The 14,308-nt window shown below is 44.0% G+C and overlaps 1 protein-coding gene across 5 annotated transcripts in view; it reads left to right on the plus strand.

The window, feature by feature from the left end:
• Positions 1–14,308, plus strand: part of sipa1l3 (signal-induced proliferation-associated 1 like 3) — a 75,719-nt gene that overhangs the window by 53,347 nt on the left and 8,064 nt on the right. For all 5 annotated transcript variants that reach the window (XR_014601240.1, XR_014601241.1, XR_014601242.1 and 2 more), the window contains exons 9-17: positions 583–740; positions 847–1,429; positions 2,327–2,425; positions 2,938–3,113; positions 7,096–7,350; positions 8,329–8,511; positions 9,253–9,374; positions 11,886–12,001; positions 12,337–12,794. Coding sequence is in view for 1 of the 5 variants with exons in the window: in XM_084063707.1 (XP_083919833.1) it covers positions 583–740; positions 847–1,429; positions 2,327–2,425; positions 2,938–3,113; positions 7,096–7,350; positions 8,329–8,511; positions 9,253–9,374; positions 11,886–12,001; positions 12,337–12,794 (2,150 nt within the window). In the remaining 4 variants the exon portion in view is untranslated. The remainder of the gene's footprint in view (positions 1–582; positions 741–846; positions 1,430–2,326; positions 2,426–2,937; positions 3,114–7,095; positions 7,351–8,328; positions 8,512–9,252; positions 9,375–11,885; positions 12,002–12,336; positions 12,795–14,308) is intronic.

The raw sequence follows: 14,308 nt of genomic DNA on the forward strand, positions 1-14,308 counted from the left end.
AGCAGCCCCAGGCAGAGCTCCTGTCTGTGGGCCAGAGGGCATCGGTAATGCTCCTATGGTGACTGCATTCATGTGTGCAGCCAAGCTGTGGGCTGAATTGCATAACTGCTACTTTCACACTTTTAACACTGCAGATGAAGGGTGGATTGGCAAGCAATACAACACACACACACACACACACACACACACACACACTCACTCACTCACTCACTCACTCACTCACTCACTCACTCACTCACTCACTCACTCACTCACTCACTCACTCACTCACTCACTCACTCACTCACTCACACAGATAGATAGCTGGACCAACGAGTACTAAAAGCTGAACAGTGTTGTTATGTACATACATAATACAATTGTGTGCATAAACTCTCTCTCTCTCACACTCTCTCTCTCTCTCTCTCTCTCTCTCTCTCTCTCTCACACATACACACACACAGAGACGTTCAAGAGTTTCATTGTGCAAATACTTAATGTTAATTTCACCTCATTTTGTGTCTCCCTAAATACTCCTGTATCCTCCTTTTTCTACCTCGTTTCACCCATAACCCTTTCATTTCAATCTCCCCTCCTGTTCAGCTCCTGAGGAAGAGGCACATAGGCAACGACATCGTGACCATAATCTTCCAGGAGCCCGGAGCGCTGCCTTTCACCCCACAGAATATCCGATCTCACTTCCAGCATGTCTTTGTGATTGTGCGTGTGCACAACCCCTGCTCTGAAAACACTTACTACAGGTAGAGTGAGATGGCCACACAGTCCTACAGATCACGCACACACACACAGCACCTCACTGTCTCTCACTCTCTCTCTCTCTCACTCTCTCTCTCTCTGTGTCCACAGTGCCGCTGTGACCCGGATGAAGGACGTGCCCCCTTTTGGCCCACCCATCCCGAGTGGTGTGACCTTCCGTGACCCAGAGGCCTTTCGCCACTTTCTGCTGGCCAAGGTCATTAACGCGGAGACGTCGGCGCACAAGTCGGAGAAGTTCCACACCATGGCGACGCGCACGCGGCAGGAGTACTTGAGGGACCTGGCGGAGAACTGTGTCAGCAGCACGCCGCTCGACTCGGCCGGCAAGCTCAACAACCTCATCTCCCTGGCGTCTAAGAAACGGGAGCGCTCCAGGGCGAGGGAGGGGGCCGAGCTGGGGGCAGCGGGCGCTGTGGCCTGGAGGGTGCTGGCCCAGGACTTCAGCGGCGGTGGCACGGAGATCACGTGCGCACTGGGTTTGTCCGCTGAGTATGTCCTCCTGATTGACTGCTCCACCAAGGAGGTGGTGTTTAACTGTTTCTGCGCCGATGTCATCGGCTGGACGCCTGAGCGGCTGGCGTTGAAGATCTTCTACGGGAGAGGAGACCACATCTCCGTGCGGGTCCCAGAGGGCTGTGCCCAGGATGTCAGGGAAGTGGTGCAGAGGTTAAAGGTGAGAGGCTGAATCTTAAGGCTGCAATCCATAACTTTCGTGTCCTACCTGGACTTGCGTCCCATACGCAAGTCTACTACCATTGAGCTAATACAGAAAGCCTGTTTGGACTGAGAATAAATTGGTGACTGGTTAAGCACTAACCTATAACATTTGCAAATATGTTACATTGTTTTTAATAGATTGGTTTTAACTTCTTGTAATAATATCACCTTTTAACCCTGTTAATTGTAAACAATTTGGAAATACCTATTTATGTTAGGAATATATGGTACATAGTCGATGTAGGCCTTTGCAAAATAGAATATTTTGTGATTGTTTTGGTTACATCATCTTAAGTGAATACGTGGCTGCATACGTTTAGATAAAGGCGATGCTTGCACATCCGATCTTACCCAGGTTCTGGACAGTTTTATTGCTACTTAATCAACGTTTCGATCCTGCTGGATCTTCTTCAGGAATTCCTGATTAATCAGCAATAAAACAAGTGGAGCTGAGATACCAGTGTTTCAGACTTTATCATTTTTTTACTGCATATGTTTAGATGCCTGATAAATTCTTCTGACTATGCTGCCTCGCAAACAATAGCATACATGAGCTGAGACTTTACGTGACATTTGATCGCCACGTCGATTTGATTTGACTGTTTCTAAGTGACCTTTGTGTAAAATATACAGTAAATGCTAGAAAGAAAGAAAATGTTTCTGTCGATAATACGGTTCTAACGTACATGGTTGAGATTGGGTCAGAAGTGAGTCTGCAGAGTCTTTATGTTGCTCTTATGCTAGTTGCCCTTTGCTAATGCTAATATACACCACAGTGCTTCAATGGTTTATTTGAAGTCATTTTTAAAGTTAAACTTACTTGACAATTGTTGTCCCTCCCTTCCTTGGCCAGTCATTGACAGTGGGCTGTGAGACGGTAGATATGACCCTGAGGAGAAACGGACTGGGACAACTGGGCTTCCATGTTCGCCTGGACGGCACTGTGGCTGAGGTATCGTTGGATTATCATTATTCAAATATGTGCCATTAAAAGTACAACCAATAACAAGAACATTTTACTTGCATGTTAGCCCATCAAAACCTGGAAAGCATCTGTCATTTTAGATTTTAGCATTGGCTATTAAAAAATAGCAGATCTACAAGCTCACAGCACGTCACTTCGTGCCACGCTGCAAGCTTGTACATCTGCTATTTAAAAAAAAAAAAAATCTTGAAAGTGTTTTTTTTTCACAAATCTGGGGGTCCCTGGCACAACTCATTCTCAGATGGGGGCCAAATATATATCAATTGTGGGGTCCTTGGCACGAAGAAGTTTTGAGAACTACTGATTTGGAAGGCATTTGTAGAATCTGCTTCAGGTCTTAATGGGTTAGGCCAAAATGTATACAGTACATTGTCACACGAGAGTGCCGCTTGCTAGAAATAACTCACTTTGAAGCTAGCCCTGCAACATATGTCATGTCACACATGGGAAAACCTAGTTATTTCACTGTTCCAATGCAGGTGGAGGAGTACGGCTTTGCCTGGCAGGCGGGGCTGAGGCAGGGCAGCCGATTGGTGGAGATCTGCAAGGTTGCCGCAGTGACGCTCACACACGAGCAGATGATTGACTTGCTGAGGACGTCGGTCACAGTCAAAGTGGTCATCATTCCTCCCTATGAGGATGGAGGGCCTCGCAGGTATAGAAGCGTTTGTGTGTGTGTGTTGTTTTTCTTTTGAAACAGAGTTCTGTGCATATGCTTTTGCTGCCGTTTGGTGGTGTGGGGAGTACAGTAATATTGATGCGGTGGTCTGTAACATGAGCAGTTGAGAACAGGTACCACAGAGCTTGCAACGTAAACCCCCTTTGGTTAAACTCTGCACCATTCTGTGAGGATTTGCGTTGAGTGGGTGTGTGTGAAATAGATCTGTGTGTTCCGATGAATGTGTGAGATTCTCAGGGAGACACTGGAGGAGAGATAAGAGACAAAAATAGAGTTTGGTTTAATCTGAAGTCCCTAAAACTCTCATTCTTTATCACCTTCGGGCTATATCCTTTTATCTCTCTCCACTTTACACTTGTTTCTCTCTCCAATCTTTTTTCCCCCCCTGGCCTTTCTTCTGCAAACACAAGTTGCTATAACAAGGTCTTATGAGACACTGATGTGGTGGTAACCCATGGGTTACGGAGATGAATGCACAACCATTTTGTGTGTGTGTGTGTGTGTGTGTGTGTGTTCTGAGTCAGGAAGACACAGTAAGTACAGTTATTGTGGCTGGCTGTACGATTGCAGAGTGGTTAGATTTATTTTAATGTTGGAGCGAGGCAGTTTAATTACACTAGGCTTAAATCCCTTTGATACACATGCGTGCATGCACACACACCCTAGACACACACACACACACACACAAGCACATGCCCGCACACCCTTGACTGGGGCATTGGAACAGTTGATAATTAGAGTCTTGTATTTCACTCTTTCCCACCAACCCTTCTCTGTCTCACTCTTCTCTCTCTCTCGCTCTTCTATCTCCCTTTCTCTCTCTCTGTTTCAACACTTCTCTTTCTCTGTCTATCTAACGCATTTGCTAAAACATGCCAGGAAAACAGATTGCATGAGAATGAGATGAAGTCCTGGAATCTGCAAAAATAGAGAGAGTGAGATAGAGAGAGAATAAATAAATAAATAAATGGAGGTGATTAATTAAAAATGCATGCCCTGCCCTGAATGAAAATGGTAGAAAGAGAAAGAGGACGGAACGAAAGAGACCGGGGTGTGTGTGCGTGTGTCTGCATGTACAGTTGGAGGCGCATGGAAGTGCCTGGCAGAGAGGACGTGTCTTAACACTGCCTAGAGCCACAAGCAAAGTGGGTGGACAAGAGATGCAGAGGAAAGAGAAGGATGCTGCACATTATTCCATTTCTGTTTCACTTTGTCTCTGCTGCGGACAGGCATGCAATATAAAAGTAAAGGGATTACAATACAGAGAATGCACGTGATGCGTTTGACTTTGTGCTTGAGCGTTGATTAGCTCCGGCTACATCACCTCAGCCTGATAGACGGAAAAGAGCCTCTCCTGAAGGTTGGTTCTGTGTGTGTGTGTGTGTGTGTGTGTGTGTGTGTGTGTGTGTGTGTGTACATACAGATAAGTGTCTGTTTTTTATTATTTTCTGCTGCACATTTGCTATGTTTCTATTTATATACTAGAATGGAGAGCCTAGAGTATCCAGGCAGTGTGACTAGAATATATCCAGGTCAAATATTAAGGAAGGCGCACACACAGTCACACATACACCGAACAATCTGCTCCTGAATTTACTGTAATATGTTTGACAATTCTTTTCTGTGTTAGTCCTCTCTCTCTTTCTCTCTCTCTCTCTCTCTCTCTGTGTTTTTTCCTTTAACTGAACTTAGTGATTCATATCTCATCTTCCTGTCCTCATGAATATTTCATGCCACCAAACCTCCAACAATAGACTTTCAACATGAAATAATTATGTTATTGCAGAACACTTACTGGATGTACTCTTAGGCATAATGGGGTTTTAGGCTAGAACCAGAGACAGACTAAATCAGATTTGGTTGGCCTAGCAACAGAGTAGCCAATCATGGAGCACTCATCCCTCCAGGCCATGGAATGTAACGTCCGTCCAGGCAATGGGCTGTATATCAGCAAATCTGTGATGAGAGGGAATGTGTGTTTGTGTGTGTGTACAGTATTATGTTTTTTTGCTTAGCTGGCATCAGATATTGAAGTCGTAGTTTCCTGGATTGTAGCGAGGGCATGTAACAGAATCCCATCGGCCACCAGATACTGTGTACCACTGCACTGTAATCTAGTGTAAACTAAAATGCGAAATTCACCTGATAGGATGAGAGAGACTAGGAGTGTGCTTTGGTGTCTAGCTGGCATCAGAGATTGAAGTTGTGGTTGCCTGGCTTGCGAAGTTGCGAGGGCAGGTAACAGAATCTCATAGGCCACCAAATCTGGTGTACCATTGTACCGATTCTGTACAGATTGTAGCGATACTCGACTAAATCGATGAGTCTGATTAGCCACTTAAGCCCTATACTATATTATTATCTTCAAGCTCACAACGTGTCAATGTAACGTGTTGTGAGCTTGTAGATCAGATATTGTCGCTATTTATGAAAAACGATTATTTGACTAACATCGATAATTTTCTATAATCGATTAAACCAATTAGTTTTATTAACTGTTAAGGTTGTTACACACCGGGGCGATTTTTTCGTGCGAATAATGCGAGTTTTTTAAAAACCTTATAAAGTCAATGGCTCCGTACATGGAGCGAAAAAGCGTCTTTTAATTATTCGGAACGAGTCCGAATTTTGCGTATATTCGCTATTTTCGCCGGTGTCGCCCGGTGTGTAAGGACCTTTACACCTGTAAAGTACAGCACTTGTCAGAGAACAATGAGGACGTTGTAAAAGAAAGTGTATGAAATAATTGCTTAGTAATCGTAATTCAGGCAAAGGTTATGATGTTGATTTGAAGCATACAGACCAGCCCTAGTTTATAATTAGAATTCCTGGCAAGTATTGCTCTTGCAGCTACATTTACCTGCAAGGTTTTTTTAATCAACAGCTTAACCATGTAATGTGATATTCTAATCTACAGTACTTATCTCCACTTTGTTGTTAGATATTACTGTCTGGGACAGTTTAAGATGAACATTTCACATCCGGCAATTCACATTATAGACAATACCACTTACTATCCGTCTAACAAAATGCCCACAGTTTCACACAGTGGCCATACCACTTCCAGTCTACAGTATATACTGAGTGTGACCCAGTTTAGTTTTTCTTGTCAAGTTTGCAGGCTTTAGGACTTGAGTTGCTGTATTCCTGTTGAGGGAACACAGCAACCAACTCTGGGGATGCTGGGTCCATTATGGAAAACCTAAAAAGAAAGGTTGGAAAATGGCAGAATGCATGCTTCTGAATTGGATCACTGGAGATGGAAATTGAAGTGAATAGATCCTGGCCTTTACAGACATACATACATACAGTAACATATTGTCATGCTTAAATGATAACTAGGTCATGGCTGATGTATACAAACACATTCACACACACCTCAAAGAGTGGATCTCTGCCTCACACAGTCTGGGAAATGCAGTTCCTTTGGTTCATTTTCCTCCGTTTTTCCTGTCAGGGGAGCTCTGCACGTGGGTGTTAGTATCTGCTCTCGTGCTCAACTCTGTGTTTGTGAACGTTTTGTATTGGCAGGATTGCGTTGGGAAACAGTTTTTACTTTTGTTGACCTCAGAACTCTGCAAGATGTGTTCAGCTGTGCAGCTCTTTAAAAAGGGACACTGCTGCCTCCCCTCTCTGTATCTCTCAGTTTCTCAGAGATGAGTAACACGATTTTGGCAGGAAGTCGAAAAGGAGAAAATGACAGAGGTGACATAATCTCCTGGAGATTTAGAAATACAATTCTTATATCTTTGTGTCATCTCACAGTCTTCTCAGCTTGTTTTTCCACCTTTAACAGCCCGAGCCTCTGTCTAAGTTACTACTCAGTTTTGTATTTAACCACTTGAACCCCAATTCAGGAACCCATTCAGTAAAAATAAATCTTTGTTTTTCGGTATTAGTTTACTTAGTATAGAGTTTTTAAGTGGTTAACCAGTGCCTTGTCTCCTGGTCTCTCCAGGGGCTGCACAGAAGAGTATGAGATGAAGACCATGGAGCAGAAGACGGAACTTGAGCCCATGGCGGCAGGTTACCGTCCGTCCCCGCGCCCCCCAGCCTGGCGATGGGACAGCCCGCCTATGCCCCCGGGTCTTCACAGTGTCCCCAGCGCGCAGCGCTGGACCCCCATGGGCCCTCCACCTCCTCCCCTGCCCCGCTCTCACAAAACCCTGGTGCCCGTTCCTTACAGGGAACCACAGCACCTCAACTCTAAGAGGTGAGACCCCAGCCAACCATGCATAATAGACGTGGAGAATACAATACCAGGGGTCTGTGTTATTTCTTACCATGTTGTAGACCAGGGGTAGGCAACTGAGATAAGCCTAGGGCCAATATCACTCCCAGACATTCCATCGCGGGCCGGGCCTCCCCGCGAACATGTGCGTGCATGTGCATGTGAACATGTGCGTGCACAACACGCGCCCGCGCGCAAAGCGCGCGGGCGCAAAATTTTTCGGGTCTAATTCGGGTCTAACTCGGTCTAATTCGGGTCTAATTTGGGTCTAATTCGGTTCTGTTTGACCAATATAAATCAACATTTTTTCCGGTTTAAATATCAGCACAGGCGATTTTTCTGGTGATTTTTTTTTTCTTCTTCATTTTCCTCTAATCTAGCTATAAAATGTTATAAATCCTTTAAAATGCATCGTGTTTATGAGTGCATGATTTCAAAAGTGGGTTCAGGTTCTATGAAATAAGTATTTATAATTATTTTAACATTAATTTTTAATACTTTTTTTATAACACTTTTCAGTAAATCATTCATACTGTATCTTTCTGTATTTGGATATAATAGATATCGGTCTGATACTGTATAAAAATAAAATCCCTCCCCCCCAAAAAAAATCAAAAAATATTTTTCTAAAAAAAAAAAAAAAAATTTTTTTTTTTTTTTTTTAAATTATCTCACGGGCCAGATATTATTTCTGGGGGGCCAATTTCGGCCCGCGGGCCGCCTGTTGCCGACCCCTGTTGTAGACTGTACAGCATGTTGCTGTTAACTGGATGCAGTTCATGCTCGTCAAATCGATTCAGATTATCACTGGATTGTTGCTGTGGCTTTGCATCTTACAAAATGTAGATAAATATCATTTTTTTTCCCTTCATATTTACATCCAGAGAATTTGACCCATGGTCCATTCCGTTGGGTCCCGTTCATCCATTTATCCGTCTCCTCCTCTCTGTCGCCTCTCAGGCCAGTCAGCTACCCCGAGAACCACTACAGCTTGTCACCTGTAGGGGGCGAAAGAGTGGTGCCCTACAGGAACCCCTCAGCCAGCTTCTCGTCCCCCTCCTCTGGGCTGGTGGGCCTCTCCACCATGGGACCGCCCATAATCACCCCGGGCCCCTTTGTACGATATAAACCCTCACCTGACAGGTGCGTGATCTCTGTGTGGTCTTTCTCCTTTGTCTGTGAGCAACTTTCCCCCTCTCTGATCTAGATCATAGTTTTATAATGCATTTAGAGGACGAGTCTGTATTCCTAGAATTATGTGATGGGTTTTGTATGTGGGTGTCTTTTTTTATTTTGTGCTGCTGGGATATTAACGTCCTGCTCAACCAGAGGAACGTGTTTAGTCAACTGCCATTACGAAGCAACGAATAACAACAGGGGGGAAACAGACACAGACAGTACAGACAATATTGTTTGCTGTGTTTTATGGCACTGATTCTTATTTGAGTTTGTTTTGGCTTAATCTTCCTGTATTTAACTTCTTTTGTTGTGTACATTATTGAATGGTGTGTAATTGCATGTGTGCGTCTTTGGGGGAGGGGGGGGGGGGTGAATTGTGATGGTTAATACAGCATCACAATAATTTTACAGCATCACAATAATTTTAACCACTTCTATATGTTGGCTATTAAAAAATAGCAGATATACAGCACGTCACTTCGTGCCGTGCTGCGAGCTTGTACTTCTGATATTTTTGAACTTTTTCTTTTTCTTGAAAGTATTAAGAATTTTAAACACATATCTTCTCTTCTGGGCGTCCCTGGCACAAAACATTTTCAGATGGGGGGGGTCTGCTGCCAAATACATATCAATTTGGAGGGTTCTTGACATGATAAAGTTTGAGACTAGTACACCACCTAATCTATGCTGTCTAATAATGTGCAGGTATGGTCCAGGACAGCGCCCACTGGTGGCCTATGAGCCTCACCTTAACGTCGACGTCACTTCCAGCGGAGAGTCCTCAGGTTTCACCAGCCAGGAGAGCACCATGGAGCGCTGTAAAACAGGTACACACACACACACACACACACACACACACACACACACACACACAACGGTGAGCTTCACACTGAATGGACCCTTCGCTAAGCCCCACCCACTCCACTCTGTGACTGGTGGTGCGAAGTCAGTCACACCCAGGCCTGGCAGCGCCTGGCAATCTCTGCTTCTCACCCATTGACTTGCATGTTAAATGATGGCTTTTCCCCTTAAAAATAATCGATCATTTCAGGAGCAAGAGCTTCAAAATCTCTTCTAAATCTAGTCAACAAGGCCTGCAGTAGGCTATGCACTGGACAAATGTGCATGACATTATTTCAATAAACTAAAAACATGGGAAATGTTAGAGGGAGTAATAGCCATGGATACACGACGGTCGACTGTCACGACCGTCATGGATGAACTTCAACCTGGTGTTTGCACTTTCTCCATTTATGGCCCGTACATCTACATAAACGTTCATATTTCAAATATAAAGTGCTTATCCCATGGCCACGGATGTTACATGTATATACGGGCTCTCAGAAGTACCTGTATCATCCGTATTGTTCAATAAAAAGCATTTTAATCTGATCGGTGGCCATTCTCTCCATATGCTTTCAACTGAGTGACCCTATCGGTTGGTAGGTGTATTGCACTCGAATACATTATGAGAAAATGGCCACTGATCGGATTAAAATGCTTTTCATTGAACAATACAGAATATACGGGTACTTTTGAGAGTCCCGTGCATAATTGTAACATCCGTGGCCATGGGGTGAGCACTTTATATTTAAAATCTGAACGTTTATATAGATGTACGGACCGTAAATGGAGAAAGTGCAAACACCAGGTTGAAGGTGATCCTTGACTGTAACAGGAGTTTTCATGTACCGCAGGGACTGCAGTAGCAGTTAATAAATAGACGAATTAATATATTCATTAGAATCCGAAACAGGCAGTGCTGTGATTCTGAATTTTGTTACGATTAAGGTGATTATTAGCCTATTATTGACACCATCTGGTCGAGTGAGTCGTGTAACTTTCCCGACGTTAAGCTGTGTATGTGTTCAACAACACAGCCATGAAGCCTTGCAGTTTAAGTGCAGATTTCAGCTTGGGAAAAGCAGCCTCCAACAGGTTTGGGTACGTGGTTCATAGTCACCATTACGTTATCGTGGTATTCCTATTCTTGCCATTATGTTGCAAATGATTGTGTGTGTGCGGGCGAAATAACATTGACAGCTATGGCAGGTGACGAAAGCTTGCCAGACCTATGCCAGGCTAACAACGGTTGCTAAGCTGGCATTGGACAATCGCTTTTGGGGTGGGGTTTAGCGATTCATTTCCATTCACACCAGCAGCGACAGTGATTTCTACCACTACCAGTGAGTGAACAAGAACAGACACGCAATACTCATCTCTGGCACCTTGTTTGTAAACTATGTATACATTTTATGTAAGAAATAGGCCGTGCAGTTGCTCAATCTTGATTCATTTAACATCTACAACTGCTAATTTGAGTGTGCGGCGGCTGGGATGAGGATCAGTATCTCCAAATCTAAGGCCATGGTTCTCAGCAGGAAACCGATGGATTGTGCACTCCAAGTGGGGAACTAGACTTTGTCCCAGGTGAAGGAGTTTAAGTATCTCGGGGTCTTGTTAACGAGTGAGGGGAGGACGGAGCGGGAGATCATCGGGAGAATTGGAGCAGCAGGAGCGGCATTTCAGTTACTGTACTGCACTGTTGTGGCAAAAAGAGAGCTGAGCCAGAGATCGCGGCTTCAGACGGCCGAAATGAGTTTTCTCAGAGGGGTGGCTGGCATCTCGCTTGGAGATAGTGTGAGAAGTTCAGTCATCCACGAGAGACTCGGAGTAGATCCGCTGCTCCTTCACTTGGAAAGGAGTCTTTCCACACAGCAGTCCATTTCTGTCCATCAAGTGGTGTCGAGTTGGTATGATTAGAGAGCACAGCACGCTTCTGGTTGGCTGCCTCTTTGTTTTGCCACCAAAATGCTCTCACCCGACTGTTGACTGATTGGGCCTTTAACTATCTCCAATTTGTCTTTTGTACATTTGCACATTTTAGGTGCAATCTAGATGACATCAGAGTTCTCAAGATGTGTAGTTCTTGCTTAGTAGCTTTAGCCATCTCAATCACTTTAGCACTTATCGCTAATCACCAAATGTAATTAGCTTTCAGTAGGGTTCATTGGCTTTTGTGCATGTTAACCCATTAAGACCTGTAACGCATCAGTGTCACTTTAGATTTCTTTGGCTAAAATAGCACATATACAAGCTTACAAGCATGTAGATCTGCTATTTTTGAAAAATCTTGAAAAAAAAAAGTTTAGATTTCTTTTCCCAAAAACTGTGGATTTAGAATTTTTAAGAATCGCCTCAGGTCTTAATGGGTTAAAGTGTGTTTTAAGTGTTAATCTTCTTTGCCAACCGGGGAGTGTAGAATGTGATTTGCTTTAATCCTGTGTGTGTGTGTGTGTGTGTGTGTGTGTGTGCGTGTGCGTGCGATTTGCTTCTAGAGCCCCTCTGGCATGTTCCAGTATCATCGTCTCGAGGGCTCGCTGGAGGAGGGGGACAGAGGAGACCTGCCAGACAGGACGTCCCAGGGAAGGATTCTCCAAACAGACACTCAAAGGTCAGACAAAGCTCTGCCTTGACCTCCCAGTATCCAGTACTTTTGTCTGTCTGTTGCTCTAATGTCTTATATACACACTGTATAATCACACACTGCATTTCTCACCATCCGTTATATTTACTTATTTGCATGTATTCAGAGTGCTTTACAATGATTGCAATTGTAGAATATGCCCCATTCTAGATCAGGATCATAACTAGCAGCTTATATTAAGGAGCACAAGTGTCAGAGACAGGCATCAGGTCTAATAGAAAGGTTTTAAGAAAATGGTGAGGAGGAGGAGAGCAGATTGAAGTCGGCATTAATTCCCTGTCCTTCATTGTGTGTGTGTGTAGGGTGAGACGCAGTACTCCAGTCACTCCAGCAGTAACACCCTGTCCAGCAACGCCTCCAGCAGCCACAGTGACGAGCGCTGGTTCGACGGAGGGCCTGGAGGAGGAGGTGGTGGCGGAGGAGGAGGTGGCGGTTGCCATGGCGACCCCGCAGAGCCCGACGCGGACCACCTCAACAAGGGGGGATCCAGCGACAGTGGCATCGACGCACCCGTGACCCACTATGGCCACAATCGTCATGGCAACGCTCCCAACAACCAGTCGCACAAGCCCGCGCACTGCTCTGCGTCTTACGCGGGCCTCCAGGATCTGTCTGCTGGACGGAGCGGCGCAGCGGAAGGGAGGAGGCGGGAGTCGTCGCCCGTCATACCTGCCCCGACCAATCACAACAAAGGATACCGAACCAAGACGTTTCCACCGCCTGGCTCCAGTGCTGATAAAATGGATTCGTTCAAACCCAGGTAGGAGGCACACTCCTACAATACTTCTCTAACAACACAATTTAAAAGGATGAGGGGGGAAATGAATGACAGAAAGGAGAAACCATATAAAAGAATATGAAGCTGAAGCTTTAGGTACTGGACAACATCCTCATCCTACTGCCTAAATCCTTCTGGAACATACAGACCAGCTGCTGTACTGGTGGGCTTTTTATGACCCTTCCCCCATCATAAATACTGTATATACACTCATTCTTGAAACACACACACACACACACACACACACACACACACACATGCACCCTGGGGTCTGACCCTGTGCTCTGTAGGATTAAAGGATTGCGTGTTTAGATTCACAGTGTCATCACCTCACTCATCATAGTGCATCCTTGCAGCCTGGGACAGGACTATCACTGCGCAGTGGAATATTATAGACCTGTAAATTAGACGCTATAGGAGACAGATGAATAAATACAGGTACGATGCAGTTTGTGCTTTAGAAAATATAATGAAGGTGTTTGTGCAAGTAAATGGTGGGAAAGTTTGAGGATTGTCTGAAGGTCTGCGCAACCAAAACGTCAGTCACACTTCTTCCTTTAAAAATTGAGGATTGATGCATTGTTGCACATATATATGCACTGCTGATGGTGAGATACCATGATAGTTACATATGTTTTAGTAGATATTTCTTGTTGCCATTTTAACTGCACTGGTGTCACCAGTTGGTGTGGTGCTGCTTGCTCATTTGTTACAGTTCGGCTTTTAACAACATGGTAAATAATTTGAGTTATTCCGCTGTGTTCTGGGTGTCTTGTCTATGAAAAGGTTGTAAAGTGCTGTAAGATTCAGTTACATTAACAAATAATAGTGGTTGTAAAATCATCTTTCTGTCATTATAGTAAAATATAATGAGCAAACAAAGCAGCACTTGTTCATTTCATAGAAAGTGGAAGCGGTAACTGAACATGTATCAGGGTTCGCACACATTTTGATAAATGTTTTAATGCAATTTTCAAGTCATGGAAAATGACAGAATACCACAGTTCAAAGGTCCTGGATAATAGGATTATTTCCTGGAAGGTATTTTATGTGCATATTCTGCATAACAAAAGTGTGCAAATTATGTTTTTGTGTAGGAAGTAGGAATCAGTAGTGTAGTATCTGTCACTTTGATTATTCTATTAATTGTACTATTGATTTTAACATTTAAATGACAGTGAAAAAAGTGATTCTTGAAATTGCTTATGTTTACCCAGCTGTCAAAAATATAACTTTGATTTTATAACAAAGTTTGGTGAAGTTGTATAACCCTATCTAAATAGAGGACCATGGTTGTCTGTTCATGACTCTTAAGTCAGTTACAGTGTTGAAACAATGTGAGGCTCAGGGGTTGACACTAAGGTCTCAGGGGCACTTGCCCGTTGAGCAAGTACAGGTCATGTTCTACTTGCCCAACGGTCATGCACACTTGCCCGAAAAGTAAATCGTGATAGGTAAAAAAAATATTTTGTTTTACTTTACTTGCGAATTCTGGG

The sequence above is a fragment of the Gymnoscopelus microlampas genome (genome assembly GCF_963454915.1).
Source record: "Gymnoscopelus microlampas genome assembly, chromosome: 8".
In the NCBI taxonomy this organism is placed as follows: domain Eukaryota; kingdom Metazoa; phylum Chordata; class Actinopteri; order Myctophiformes; family Myctophidae; genus Gymnoscopelus; species Gymnoscopelus microlampas.